This window comes from Carassius gibelio, chromosome A12, assembly GCF_023724105.1.
Source record: "Carassius gibelio isolate Cgi1373 ecotype wild population from Czech Republic chromosome A12, carGib1.2-hapl.c, whole genome shotgun sequence".
Taxonomy (NCBI): domain Eukaryota; kingdom Metazoa; phylum Chordata; class Actinopteri; order Cypriniformes; family Cyprinidae; genus Carassius; species Carassius gibelio.
The window spans coordinates 9,301,247-9,317,155 of NC_068382.1; the positions used below are offsets into that span (position 1 = coordinate 9,301,247).

The 15,909-nt window shown below is 34.4% G+C and overlaps 1 protein-coding gene across 1 annotated transcript in view; it reads right to left on the reverse strand.

Moving 5' to 3' along the window:
* The window catches only part of frmpd2 (FERM and PDZ domain containing 2), a 21,856-nt gene extending 6,593 nt beyond the window's left edge, over positions 1 to 15,263 (reverse strand). The window contains exons 1-20 of the mRNA XM_052611183.1: positions 15,081 to 15,263; positions 13,358 to 13,479; positions 13,102 to 13,265; positions 12,880 to 12,945; positions 11,870 to 12,043; positions 10,104 to 10,173; positions 9,944 to 10,013; positions 9,646 to 9,784; positions 9,486 to 9,557; positions 9,222 to 9,396; positions 8,279 to 8,414; positions 8,061 to 8,199; positions 7,063 to 7,215; positions 5,469 to 5,654; positions 3,936 to 4,095; positions 3,706 to 3,862; positions 2,136 to 2,221; positions 1,978 to 2,055; positions 1,794 to 1,901; positions 1,593 to 1,709 (exon numbers count right to left, since the gene is read on the reverse strand). Of these exons, the coding sequence (XP_052467143.1) occupies positions 1,593 to 1,709; positions 1,794 to 1,901; positions 1,978 to 2,055; positions 2,136 to 2,221; positions 3,706 to 3,862; positions 3,936 to 4,095; positions 5,469 to 5,654; positions 7,063 to 7,215; positions 8,061 to 8,199; positions 8,279 to 8,414; positions 9,222 to 9,396; positions 9,486 to 9,557; positions 9,646 to 9,784; positions 9,944 to 10,013; positions 10,104 to 10,173; positions 11,870 to 12,043; positions 12,880 to 12,945; positions 13,102 to 13,265; positions 13,358 to 13,478 (2,371 nt within the window). The 5' untranslated portion in view covers position 13,479; positions 15,081 to 15,263. The remainder of the gene's footprint in view (positions 1 to 1,592; positions 1,710 to 1,793; positions 1,902 to 1,977; positions 2,056 to 2,135; positions 2,222 to 3,705; positions 3,863 to 3,935; positions 4,096 to 5,468; positions 5,655 to 7,062; positions 7,216 to 8,060; positions 8,200 to 8,278; positions 8,415 to 9,221; positions 9,397 to 9,485; positions 9,558 to 9,645; positions 9,785 to 9,943; positions 10,014 to 10,103; positions 10,174 to 11,869; positions 12,044 to 12,879; positions 12,946 to 13,101; positions 13,266 to 13,357; positions 13,480 to 15,080) is intronic.
* Positions 15,264 to 15,909: the final 646 nt, after the last annotated feature.

The window sequence follows — 15,909 nt, forward strand, 5'->3', positions numbered from 1 at the left end:
ACAAAGAAATTCAAGGCACCACAACTTGAACAAGTGCATGGTTGTGGACCCAATTTTTAAGATGTTATAAATGCAGTCCATTTACCATTTGTCATTTAAAAGACTTCTGTTGATATTTTTGTAGATATTTTGTAAACACTGAATGAGCAATGACCATGCCAAGTGATATTTTGCTCGATTGTTAAATGTACGTTAAATGAGATACTTTTATCATGTGCTGCGCTAGTCGTTTATTTTAGATAAGATGAATTGGTTCTACAGAGCCACCACTCAATTATGTTGAAACTGGAACAACTTCATTTATATGAGAAATCAACTTATACATTTGTGTTTATTCAGTTTTTTGGTTGAAGATAATTTTATCAGTTATCAAACTTAAAAGGATTAATGCAAACTATTCATTTTTGGTGTTGCTGTTGAGCCCAATGTTATTAAAGTATATTTAAGATACTATAATATTTTTGTTTAATATTTTGCATTTTCCGCTTGCATTTTAATTTTAGTTAACGTTTTAATAATTTTTTTGTGTGTCTTTGTCAATTAATTAGTTTTAAATAGTAATTTTTTTTAATTTGTAGTATGGCGCTGTTGAATGCGTGAATCTGATTGGTTGACAAACATTCTAATATTTTAATATTTTCAGGGAAATGCAGAGAAATGTTGCTTTGGCAACTAGTTGAAATAATGTAAATTTTGTTTCAAGTAACATTAATATTTTCACGATTGTAGTTTTAGGGGGCGTTTACACAACACCATTTTCAACTAAAAAATGAAAACGTTTACATTACCACGACATTTTGGGGGCCTGAAAACGCAAACTTTCGAAAACTGGTTTAAAAGTTCAAGCTTATTAAAATGATACTGTTATTAAAAACGGTGACATCATGCACATTCGTATAGTTCAGGTATGTGTGCAAGCATGTGTTTCTTAAAGGTGACATTGGATGCAAAATACACTTTTACATGGTGCTCAAACTTAAATGTGTTGGCAGTGAGTGTACACAACTGCCTTATAATAATAAAAATCCACCCTTGTTTTTAAATCAACACAAATCACAAGCAATTTCTCAGAGCAAGCCGTTCACAGATTCAGCACTATTCGTAATCCAGCTGCACATCCAGAAAAATTAAGTCCTATACTTTATTATATTTGTATGATCATTTGCAAATCGCCTTTCCTCTTCCGCAGAAGTCAAAGGGGCGGGGTCAGCAGAGCTCATTAGCATTTAAAGAGACATGCACCAAAATGAGTCATTGTGAACAGAGCTGTTTTGGACAAGGTAAAAAGGGTGTTTTACAAGACCACAGAGAAATTTTAACCAAAGCATGTTGCAGACATTTCACGAAAGACCCTTACCAAGAACCATACCAATTTGTGAAAAAACTACGCATCCGATATCCCCTATACCAAAATGACTGGCATGCTTAATACAGCGCTTTTAGTTGTTTTCGCTGATCTTTTAGTTTTCATCATTGTCATGTAAACGTGCCCTTAGTTAACTATAATAACCCTGGTTAAGCCCAGAACATTTGTTTTTAGTGTGTGCTGATGCTATCTCACGTGCAGTGGAATACAAAAAGCACGATGGTACCTTTAGGCTGAGAGACGATGAGCTCCACCTGATTGGAGCTGCTCTGCATGATGTCAGCGGCCTCGCTGAAGGACACGCCCTCCAGACTGAGCTGATTCAGAGAGATCAGTCGACCACCTGACAGAAACACAGAGCTCGGCTTCACTCATGCTCTCACAGAGACTTCTGAGTGCACTTCATCTGATGATCGTGAGCATTCACCTGGTTTGATTCGTCCATCTCGGTCCGCTGGACCTCCAGGTACTATAGATGCGATGAAGATCCCGAGGTCCAGTTTCCCAGCATTGTCTTCTCCGACAATTACAATACCTAGAGCCGAAATGAATAAAGAGTGAATTAATATTCTGCATAGCAGTAAGTGACATTGAGTCCAGAATCCATTTACCCAGGCCAACTTTGGGATCCTTTTTGAGGGAAACGCAGATTATTTCCCTCTCTGGAGATCGTACAGGTGTTGGAGTATCTATGAGAAAGGACATTGCATTGTGCTGTTTCCCAAGTAAACCGTGTGAAGAGGTTCATATCATGAGCTGATTGTCATACCTCTTAAAGGTGAAGACATTAAAGGGACTTCATAGCAACGCTTTGGAGAGCTACAAGAGCTTCTCTGAAACGCTGGACTTTGAGATCTAGAAATGAAACAAACAGACATTACGCGTGAATTATTTCGAATTGTAACTAATAGATATCATACTTGCCCCAGCTGAATAATCACATTACATATTTTCTGAAATGTTATGTTTGAAAATATACAAACATGGCTTTATCTAACTGACACATGTGCTGTGATGAAGATCCTTTATCTGTGTTCTTTGTCAAAAATGAATAACCTTTAAAAAAATTATGTGATATTATGAACAAAACATGGATTCAATCTTTTTCTCAACTTTTTTTTTCTTTTAGTTAGGACAGGGTTTGTATTTCTTTTTAAAATCCACCCATCCATCCATCCATTCATCCATCCATCCATCCATCCATCCATCATCCATCCATCCATCCATCCATCCATCATCCATTCATCCATCCATCCATCATCCATTTATCCATCCATCATTCATCATCCATCCATCCATCCATCATCCATTCATCCATCCATCCATCCATCCATCATCCATCCATCCATCCATCATCCATCCATCCATCCATCCATCCGTCCATCCATCCATCCATCCATCCATCATCCATTCATCCATCCATCCATCCATCTATCCATCCATCCATCATCCATCCATTCATCCATCCATCCATCCATCTATCCATCCATCCATCATCCATTCATCCATCCATCCATCATCCATTCATCCATCCATCCATCCATCCATCATCCATCCATCCATCCATCATCCATCCATCCATCCATCCATCCGTCCATCCATCCATCCATCCATCCATCATCCATTCATCCATCCATCCATCCATCTATCCATCCATCCATCATCCATTCATCCATCCATCCATCATCCATTTATCCATCCATCATTCATCATCCATCCATCCATCCATCCATCATCCATTCATCCATTCATCCATCTATCCATCCATCCATCCATCCATCATCCATTCATCCATCCATCATCCATCATCCATCATCCATCCATCCATCATCCATCATCCATCATCCATTCATCCATCCATCCATCATCCATCATCCATCCATCCATCCATCCATCCATCCATCCATCCATCCATCATCCATCATCCATCATCCATCATCCATCATCCATCATCCATCCATCCATCCATCATCCATCCATCAATCCATCATCCATCATCCATCCATCCATCATCCATCCATCAAACCATCATCCATCCATCATCCATTCATCCATCCATCCATCCATCCATCATCCATCATCCATCCATCAATCCATCATCCATCATCCATCATCCATCCATCCATCATCCATCCATCCATCCATCCATCCATCCATCATCCCTCATCCATCATCCATCCATCCATCCATGTTTTTTTTTATGTTTTCTTTCCACTAGTCTAAAATAAGTCATGTTATGGAATCTAAATAGCTTGAAATCTCTCTTCGCATGAAACAGAAAAAGTGTCCAGACAGACGAGGTGATAGTTACACATGTGATCCGTGCCGTTTTTCCTCACCCTCTGCGGTCCAGTAAGTCTCTTTGTTGCTTGATCTTTGCTTCGATGCGGGAAGCGACGTCCTCACAGAACCTGCTCATGGAGGTGTCGAGGCGTTCTCCGTTGAGCTGGTTGTTCTGAGTCCTGCAGGCGGCTGAATACTGCACCATACTGTCCTCTGCAGACACATGCACACGGCTGCTGACTGCTCAATACAGGGAAGCCCATGAGACTGAGGGAACATGACTGACCTGAAGCGAGGCTGTGTGTGAGCCGGCGCGAGCTCATCTCTTTGTGAAACTTGTGCTGTGCAGAGCAGAGGTCACACAAGTATTTGGCCACTTTTGACTTTTCGGTCAGAAAGATGTTCTTCTTTTTACTGGTGCTGCTCTCAAAGATGAACTTACGTCGCTGTGTTGAGAAGAACAAAGTAAGAAAGATTATCCATCCATCCATCCATCCATCTAACCATCCATCCATCTAACATCCATCCATCCATCCATCTAACCATCCATCTATCCATCTAACATCCATCCATCCATCTAACATCCATCCATCCATCCATCCATCCAACATCCATCCATCCATCCATCTAACATCCATCCATCCATCCATCCATCTAACATCCATCCATCTAACATCCATCCATCCATCTAACATCCATCCATCCATCCATCCATCCATCCATCCATCCATCCATCCATCCATCATCCATCCATCTAACCATCCATCCATCTAACATCCATCCATCCATCCATCTAACCATCCATCTAACATCCATCCATCCATCCATCTAACATCCATCCATCCATCCATCCATCTATCCATCTAACATCCATCCATCCATCTAACATCCATCCATCCATCCATCTAACATCCATCCATCCATCCATCCATCTATCCATCTAACATCCATCCATCCATCTAACATCCATCCATCCATCTAACATCCATCCATCCATCCATCCATCTATCCATCTAACATCCATCCATCCATCTAACATCCATCCATCCATCCATCCATCCAACATCCATCCATCCATCCATCTAACATCCATCCATCCATCTATCCATCTAACATCCATCCATCTAACATCCATCCATCCATCTAACATCCATCCATCTAACCATCCATCTAACATCCATCCATCTAACATCCATCCATCCATCCATCCATCTAACATCCATCCATTCATCCATCCATCTAACATCCATCCATCCATCCATCCATCAATCTAACATCCATCCATCTAACCATCCATCCATCCATCTAACATCCATCCATCCATCAATCTAACATCCATCCATCTAACCATCCATCTAACATCCATCCATCTAACATCCATCCATCCATCCATCCATCTAACATCCATCCATCCATCCATCCATCTAACATCCATCCATCCATCTAACCATCCATCCATCCATCTAACATCCATCCATCCATCTAACATCCATCCATCTAACCATCCATCCATCCATCTATATATTTATTACAGTCTTAAATTTAAGGCTTTAAAGTCCTCAAAGAAATATCAAAATGTATTTGAATTTAGAAGGAAACATTTTCCTCATAGAAGACTTATTACATTTGGACAAAAATGAGTATGATGTAATCCTACTGTTTATATTGTATACTATCTGTTATTCAAGGGAAAATCTGAGAATGGTTAACTCACAGTGCGCACATTAATCTCGGACAGGAGGAAGTGTTTTTAATATTCTTGCTGTCGTATCGTAAAAAAAACAGTTTTTCTGAATAACTACGGTGTTTGTCGACTCACCGCTGAGGTGATGTTGGTCATCTCTCTCCAGTGGAATCTAAGGCTTGCGGTTCGGGAGTTATTAATAACTTCATACACAACGACTCCTTTGGCACAGACTCCCAGCAGCAGCTCCCCGAACACGGGCTTCTTCTCTCGGGCCGCGCGGTGGAGCAGCACGCCGTACTCCGGAAGCTGCTGGACGCTCTGTGGAGGAAGTCATCGGGACACCCACCAGACATCAGCGCTTCCAGAAAAACTGTTCAGTACAAATATCTGGCTGGCAGCCCGTGCAGTCTTTATGGGCTTTGAATAAATGCAATATTGCCAGATGAAAAGCATTTTGTCACATGAGGCTCAAATAAATGCAGCTGTCACATTTTCCATTCTTCTCATTCTCTGTTTTAACTAAGAAATGTGGCTCTAAAAAGGATTTGGACACTGAAGTCACACTGAAAAATGTTTGAAATTCATTGCATTGAGCTGTTATTGAATTATTATTTGAAATAGAGGATGTAAGCATATTTAATTTCAGTTACATATCTTATTTTAATTTAGTTTAATTTGACATACTAAAATAATTCAAACTAAAACCGAAATATGTAGAAAATAAGGTATCTATATAAATTTATACAAACATATTTATTTTCTATATATTTCAGTTTCAGTTTTAGTTATTTTAATATATGTTTAGTTTTAATAAGTTAAACTAATTAAACTAAACTAAACTAGCTTTTATAATTTTTTAAAGTACAATTTATTTTTCCTTTTTTTCCATTTTATTTTTATATTTTAGATTAACATTTTATAGCTTTATTTAAAATGTTAATAATTGAATATTTTTGTTATATATATATATATATATATATATATATATATATATATATATATATATATATATATATATATATATATATATATATATATATATATATACAAACAAAATTATTAAATGATTAAAAGTCCATTTCAAATAAAAAAATTAAAAGGATTAAAGTAAAAATAAAAAATAAACTTCAAAAAAATATATAAAAGCTATTTCTCACCTAGGAAAATTGTCACAACATTCATCTCATGAGGTTTTCGTGTCAAATGTCTAATTATGAAAAAGTGTGTTTTCGTTAACCTTAAACTCTATAAAATGATTAATATAAATATTATTTTTGTATGAATTATGTCCTCTTTTTACTGTAGCTGTCAGATAAAGAAGTGTACACAATAAAACCACATTGATAAACACATTTAAAGGTTGAACTGCATTCTCAATATGATTTTTTTTTAATGTCATGTTTTCAAATAAGTATCATGTTTAATATTTCTCCATGTTACCTCTTTCAGTTTTATTCTTTCATATACAGTATATTTTCAAGTTTTAACTTAATTGAAAAGACTAATAGGCTGTTTTATGGCTGGTTCCATTGTGACAACTTACCCCATATTATGTGACAACATGCCCCTTTGTAAAAATGAGTATTCTTAGGGTTAAATGTTGAATAGAGTAAAATGTGTGACAACTAACCTCAAACAGACTTCATATAAAAGAGTAAAATGAAACGATGATGGCCTTTAATCACATACTGTGTGTGCTGTCAGTAAGAACAGAAGTGAATGTAACCTTGAGGAACTCAAGCTCCGCCTCCTCTGGGCTCATGTTTGCGTTGTTGGCGTGTAACCGGAGCAGCTCTTCTTTCAGGCAAGGCATTGCCATTTTCTGCAAAACCCTCTTGGAGACGTAATGCTCCGGCTGATAGTAGTTCTTCCCCCAGACCTGCAGGAGACACAGAAAACCCAAGGATACACTCACACACGTTACATCAGATTAGTTCACTGCATAACCATCTAGCATCTGCTTAATAGAAATGTGACCTGATACGCTCTCAATGCTTCCGGAAGACGTGATATTATTTATTTTTGTCTTCTGTGGCACCATTTACAGACGTGACATCACTGCACAGATATAGAGACTAAAGCACACAAGTATTTATGACTGTAACACTGAAAATATTTTTGGAGCACGATTTATATCGTTAACTAAAATCTGAAAAAAATAAATAAAAATGAAATAAAATACTTTGACATAATAATAATAAAAAATTTTTTTTAACAAACATTCTCATTATCTGAAAAAAAAAACCATATAATTTTTTAAAAAAATGTAATCATTACCCAGCACTAATATATATATATATATATATATATATATATATATATATATATATATATATATATATATATATACCACATTATTGAATATTTTCATAAAATATTAAAGTATTATAAAATAGTCAAAATATTATAAAACTTAAAAAAAATGTAAATTATTTTGATGGAATAGAATAACTTAAACTAAATTGACTAAAACTTACAACCAAAACAAATAAAAACTATATAGATATTTAAAAAGCAAAAAATATAATTAAAATAAATAAATAAAATAATTAAAAATACTAATTTAATTTAATTTAATTTAATTTAATTTAATTTAATTTAATTTAATTTAATTTAATTTAATTTAGCAGACATGTTAATCCAAAGTGACTTCCAGTGCATTCAGGCTATAATAAAATCGTTTTCACTATAGTGATATATCTCAGTGATCCTGATGTAGAGTACCTCGGGTACACTGTCCCCAAACTCTGCTTGAAGAGCCAAGGCACCAAGAAACAAGCAGGTCTCCTCGTTACAGGACAGACGATCGTCCAGAACGTCCCGTCTCAGCTGGAGATAGTACTGATGACGGGTCAGCTTGTGTCTGTGGCCATGAAGGGCAATGTTAGACAACAGAGACAGATCCAAACACACCATTAAAGGAAGGAAAGAAGGAGACTTACAGAAGAACAGAGACGTCAGTCACAAAATATCTGATGCGGAAATAAAGCACAAATGTGGCAGAGGGCCCTTTCTTCCAGGCGCCAGGGGCAACTTTGGATATTTTGGAGTCATTGTCAATAAAGAAAAATTCATTATCTGAAAAAGAGAAAGAAAATATTATGAATTCTTTCACACATCATTCACACTGACCTAATTAGTCATCAATATGACAATTGGAAATACAAAACATTATATATTAAATGATATATTCTAGATTTCTATTTTTATTTTACAAATATTCTTTATTTAATAAAATATGTATTTATTATATTCAAAATACCACACCAGCTTGATTATAGTTAACTGAAATTAAAAGTAAAAGGATCACAATTTTATCACTTTAAATAAATGTTAAATGAAAAAAAAAAAAAAAATGAAAAAAAAAAATAATATATATATATATATATATATATATATATATATATATATATATATATATATATATATATATATATATATATATATATATATAAACCAACATCAATATAGAAATTAGAAATATTTAAAATATATATTATAATAAATTGTATATTATATTTATATGTTTTAAATATTTATATTATATTATTTTATTTATATTTTTCAGAATGCCAAACCAGGGTCATTATGATAACAAAAATTAAAATCAAAACAAAATCACAATTTTGTTTCTTGAAATAAAAATAAATAAAAAATGATGCAAATTGACATTAACTGAAATAAAATATAAAAAAATCTAGTCTGAATTGATGTACTACGATAACTAAAAATGAAATAAAAACGAATAAAATCTTATATAAAACATGAAATATATTTAAAAGAAATGGCAAAAAAACACAACACAATTAGTGAAAGTAAAACAAAAAAACGAATTCAGTGATAAAGACTATAATGTTATTAAAATATGTCTATTAGGTGTTTTACCATCACTATATGCAAGGCCGAAGTAAAAGTGCTCCACGAGGTTGGCGTGAGCGGCGATCATATCGAAGACGTCGCCTCCTCGGGACTTGACATCACACTTGAGCAGAATGTTCTGTCCGTTTGGCATCATCACCCTCAAGTCCCTTTGGTTTGATCGTGACCTGCCTTTGTTTGACTGTTTAGAAAGAGAGAAGGAAGGACAGAGGAAATGAGTGCAGACTCTTCTCAGTACTGTAACGGATACAGTAGCGCTATTAAACCGACCACAATAGAGTTAGGCAGCTCTAAATCCACCAGAGGCTCCTCCAGCATTTGGATGAACTCTGGGCCCGTGTCCTGAGGACCGACACAGACGAGAATTACTCCGTGATCCTGACTGGAACGCTTTATAAATGTAATAATGAGGGCACATTCAGTTCCTAACCTTTATTTTCCGTTCATTAAGGCTGAATGAAGAGCCAAGCAGCTGATCTGCCCTTGAGTTGAAGTGACGGCGTCTGTCCAGAACAGGACTTTGGCTCAGCCATGCCATGTTTCTGCTCTTTTGGTGTGAGCTATGACTTCTACAAGATGAAGAGCAGTGGGTTTGGATTTTAACTCTATAAAGCACATCTCTGAATGATCAACACAATCTACTCCACGTCTTCTGTCTTCGCCTGATTGATAGTTTGACTCTTTAAGCAAGCTGAAGCTCTTTTACTCTAATTCTTGTTTGTGCTGACCTGCTGAAGTCTGCTGGTGACCGTGTGCTGTTGTCTTTCAGCGGCCAGAAAGAGTTCTGACAGGAAGCACCTGATGCAGAACAAGAGCGTTAAAATACTTACTTTAAGAGTAATGTGAGGTCATTCGTAAAAACTCAGTAGATCATGAAACAGACAGTACCTCGCAGTCTTTCTCTGAGCCTCTGGCTTCGGTCTGTAAGATGAGATGAATCATCGGGGTTTCTTTCAGCCTAGAAATCAAAAGCAATACTTTGGTGTTTTTAAAGAGAACATTCGGATGCAGTCCGTGTTCCTTGATGGTTGTGTAAAACAACCCCCACTTTACCTTGTCAAGATATTTATTTATATATACCAACATCAATATCAGAATTAGAAATATTTGCGAAAATATATTATAGAAAATTATTTATTATACTTTAATATTTTTCAATTTTGTATATATATATACAGTACAGTCCAAAAGTTTGGAAACATTACTATTTTTAATGTTTTTGAAAGACTTTTCTTCTGCTCATCAAGCCTGCATTTATTTGATCAAAAATACAGAAAACACAGTGATATTGTGAAATATTATTACAATTTAAAAGAATTGTTTTTAAATTTATTATACTTTAAATTATCATTTATTTCTGTGATGCAAAGCTGAATTTTTAGGATCATTATCACATGATCCTTTAGAAATCATTCTAATATGATGATTCATTATCAAAGTAAATTAAAAAAAAGAAATTTCAGAACATCTGATACTTTTTTTTAGGATACTTTGATGAATTAAAAGTTACAAAAAAAGAAGCTATGTTTTTAAAATATAAATATTTTATAATAACAATATACACTACTGGTCAGTAATTTTTTTTCTTCTTTTTTAAAATAAAATCAATACTTTTATTCAGCAAGGATGTGTTAAATTGATAAAAAGTGATAGTAAAGAAAATATATTATTAGAATTTTTTTTTAATAAATGCAGTTCTTTTTAACCTTTTCTTCATCAAATATATTCGACAGCAGAACTGTTTCCAACACTCATAATAAATCAGAATATTAGAATGATTTCTAAATGATCATGTGATCGACTGATGTTACATGTGACACTGAAGACTGGAGGAATGATGCTGAAAATTCAGCTTTGCATCACAGGAATAAATGATTTCTTTAAAGTATATTCAAATGGAAAACTATTATTTTAAGTTGTAATAATATTTCACAATATTACTGTTTTTTCTGTATTTTTGATCGAATAAATGCAGGCTTGATGAGCAGAAGACACTTCTTTCACAAACATTAAAAATAGTAATGTTTCCAAACTTTTGGTCTGTACTGTGTATATATATATATATATATATATATATATATATATATATATATATATATATATATATATATATATATATATATATATAAGACTGACATTTACATTAACTTAAATACAATTTTAAACATCTACTTTTACTTTATTATTTTTTTAACTTTATAATTCTATTTTATTGTTTAGATTATCCAAAAAAGACATTTATGATCATTTAAAATTGATTGAATTAAATTATAAACAAACAAACTTTTCATTTGAAAAATCTATACTAAGAAAATTTCGTTCACTTTATTTTTCGATATATATATATATATATATATATATATATATATATATATATATATATATATAAACTATTATTATCTAAATATATACACCAAAAAATGTTTAAAAACAGCTTTTCTTTTACTTTTTTTTTAAGTTTACTGGCAATTTCTGACTGAAAACTGTTTCAAAATAAATCCTGCACCAGTTTTTATTTTCAGAGTAGCTCACTATTACCAACACTCGCATATGTCTTTTAGTGAACTCGCAGTGAGAGACTGTTATATTAGCTTCAGTGTTAGCCCCAAATCTGTTTAGTTTTTGTTTTAAACCACAGTGGTAAAGTGAGTTACCTGCAGAACCTCCTCTGCCATCTGTCTGATGGGCTTCTGTGGCCGGGGCAGGACGGCGCTCGTATGGTGTTGTTGACACGTCTCCATCACCGTCAGCAGGTTCATGCGTCTGTGAGCCACATCCTCACACATGCTCAGTAAAACACTGTTCAGACTGTCACTGAGCCGGACCGGCTGCAGGAGAACAGGTGAGTTCACATCAACTCTAACTCTATTAACTGACAAGAGTTCATGCTGATTTCATTTGTTTTGTTCCTTTTGGGGATTCTTGACATCAACCAATGAGGAACAAAAAGAGTTCAGGTTGACTCAATTCTTCTGACCAATAAGCATATATATATATTTTTTTATTAAATGAATGTTCTATAGTTATATATTTAATATTTCGTGTTTTGTGTAGATTTCTAAGAAATATTCATCTTCAAGCTTATTATAGTTAATACTAAAACTAAAACAAAAACACAAAAAACTATTTTTTATTTAAAATAAAATAAACATTAGCTACCTAAAATAAAATAAAATACAAAAATAAAAAAAATTTTCAGCTAGTAGCCAAAACTACATTTCTAATTTTCACTTTAAATTATGTACTGTTTAACTACAAAAAAGATTTATTTTTTATTTTTCATAATAATAAAAACATAAAATGACTAAAAATAAAATTAATGGAAAATGGAGGAAAATAAAGGAAAATATAAACACTGTTTCAAAATTAAATCCAAATTATGCAAATTTATGTCATTTCACGAAACATAATACAAATATTGGGAGAAAAAATATTTTCGATTTATATTTGCAATCCAATGATCAAATAAATTATTTCCGTAGTTATTTTTATTATTATTAATATAGATATATATTTAGACATCATCAAATACTTAATTCTGGCTGAATTGTATATTGTACCACAAAAAAAGTGCTCTATATTTAAATATTTTTTATGGCAATCCCATGGCAAAGATGTGTTTTATTTTTATTTTTTGAAGAAAATTAATTGAAAAGGAGCTCACCTGATTTTGTGGAAGGTGATAATCGACTGTCCAATAGAGAGTCATGCCTAGTGAGTAAACCACCATCTAAAATCAGAGCAAATAAATGCTACACTTTGTCTTGATTTGTCATAAACCACGCTTGGAAAGCTCATCATCTGAAGACACTCACCGCTGCTTCTCTTAAACTTCAGCAGGAAGGTCAGACTGAAAACTACCTACAATACTTTGAGGTCAGCTCACCTTTTCCGTGGCCTGTCTTCTGGTGGAAGAGCTGCTCTGTGACATCTCCGGGGAAGCGAATGAGCTCATGTCCTCGGATCGGCCGCAGGTTTTGAAGGCAACACAGCCGACGGCAGAAAGGAGCATGGAGCCGGGACTGATGACACAGCACATGTTTCCAGGATCTGGATGAAGGGTGGGAGATGAAATGGTGACAGATTGTGTGTGTTGTCAATCAAGGATGAGAGCATGAAAAAGATTTGAGAGATCTCTCTACCTTTAGTGGAGATGGAGATTAGGGTTTCTGCAGCAGCGAGGAGGAGAGCCCAGACCTCGTCCTCCTCCAGAGGAGCTCCCCGTGACTCCAGCACCTCCGCCAGTGTCACAAATGTGCTCATTCTGTCAGACACAAGTGACACACGTCACACAGCTGCATGAAAAATGAGGTGAACCCTTGGACTTCATAGCTTCACCAAAAAATACGAATTTACTGAAAATGTACGCGGGCCATCCAAGATGTAGATGAGTTTGTATCTTCATCAGATTTGGAGAAATGTAGCATTGCATTAATGTGTCATCAACGGATGCTCTGCAGTGAATGGGTGCCGTCAGAATGAGAGTCCAAACAGCTGATAAAAACATCACAATAATCCACAACACTCCAGTCCATCAGTTACCATCTTATGAAGCCAAAAGCTGTTTGTTATAAGATCTGCTTGATCTGTGCAGATTTCTCTCCTGATTCAGACCAGAACACTTTTTCACTGGAGAAAGCAATATGATTGTGGACTTGTATATCGTCTTAAGTAAGTTAAAAACGTCCAGATGTTAACTGATGCGTGCTGTGGATTATTGTGATGTTTTTATCAGCTGTTTGGACTCTCATTCTGACGGCACCCATTCACTGCAGAGCATCCTTTGATGAGTCACTGATGCAATGCTACATTTATCCAATTCTGATGAAGACACAAACTCATCCTAATCTTATATAACATGAGGTTGGACACAATTTAAGCTAATTTTGATTTTTTTTTTTTTGTTATTAGCCTAGGAACTCACCATTTTTCTCGTCCCTGAACTGTAAACGTTACACTGTTTGTTCACATATTATTGTGTTTTACTTGTTTAAGCAGACTTTATGTGTATTGTTGTGTCTGAGTAGAGTATCAAATCCAATTTTATGCCCATTTTATGCAGAAATGGCTGAGTAGCTGACACAAAATAATAGATTTTAAAGAATTGCCTAAAACAAAATGTATGCACAAAAAAAGAAAAAAAGAAAAAAAAATGTAGACAATTTTTTTCTTAGTATCTTCTTCTGTGTCCCACAGACACAGTCTTACATGTTTGGAACGAAATGAAGGTGAATAAATGAATGCATTTGCGTAGATTGGCAAGCTATAATTAGCTAAAGCACAGTCTCCAGCACACCTCTTTAAGTAATTACCTCTTTAATTACTTGTTAAATGGGGGAACTACATTGCATAGGACGCAAGAGCCTAACTAACAGAACTAATCACTGAACATTTTCTGTTCTTCCTGGTCACTGAACTGCAATGCTGTAATGCTGCATTTTTCATTTTATTCTACTATATAAATTCAAAAGTGATTTGAAAATATTTATATTTGCATTTATGCAGCAACATGTCTACAGTGGATTATAATAGTGGATTATCATGACTTTTGCCCCTCACGACTGTCACTTTCTTTGAATCACTGGTCTTTCTATTACTACAAAACACTTATATGTTGAAAAGGGTCATGTGCAATACTATTTTTAATGCAGAGGATATTATAATCACCATGTATGAATAGGCAAATCACTGTAAAATTCATTACTGCACCTGTCATTAACGGCATATCTGGACGTATGCAGGTTTAAAAATGTTGGCTAGAGGAATATATAAATAATTTGTTACTAAGATTCTAAACGTCTTATATATTGAAGAATAATGCTTCCCACATCTCTGTGTTCTAAGACAGTGACTATGTAAAGTTACCTTTCTACATTCGATATACGCAGAGTTGTCCCCCGGATGTCTTCAGCTCAGCATAAATCCCCTCAAGCATCTTGCTCTGTGCCTCTCTCTCACATATGAATACACTTTCTTTATAGTTATCAACATCACCGGCTACACCGTTATTATCCGGGAATATCCTCCATTGAAACACAGTCTCTTCTGCGTTTTGGCTTAATTAGTCCTGTTTATAGAGTCCAGTCATAAGACCTCAATTGGATTAGAGGAAAGGTTTGACAGGTCAGTGGGCGACCAATCAGTGTCCAAACTCCCAACAGGCCTCCACTAATCTGACTGTGGAGTGTGACACTGTCACTGCTGTCCAGTACAGTATATTCTTATGATGTAGATCCCTCATATGTTTTCATTAGGTCAAATGAATGACTAAATTATTGTAATCTGCACTTACTTACTCAAGAAATAATAATGTTTCTCTTTTATGATATAGCAGAAACAAAGAAAAGTTCATGCATCATCATATGGCATCATCATACTTAACATGAGTTGTTGATTAGATGCACAATTTTAAACGCATAACAATAAGTATTTGAATCCAAGTTTGAGATATTAAAAAGCATACACCCAAAATAAGTATAATTGTCATTTTAATCAATTTGTGTTCATACCCATATTTAAATTTGAACTTATGCTTATAATTTTTGTAACACATGTGAATAAATTCTATAAGGCCTTGCTGATACATAAAGCTGAATGTGTTATATAAAGTAGTATAAAAATAATATAAAATGTGTGTTTCAGTGTGTGTGTGTGTGTGTGTGATTATATATATATATATATATATATATATATA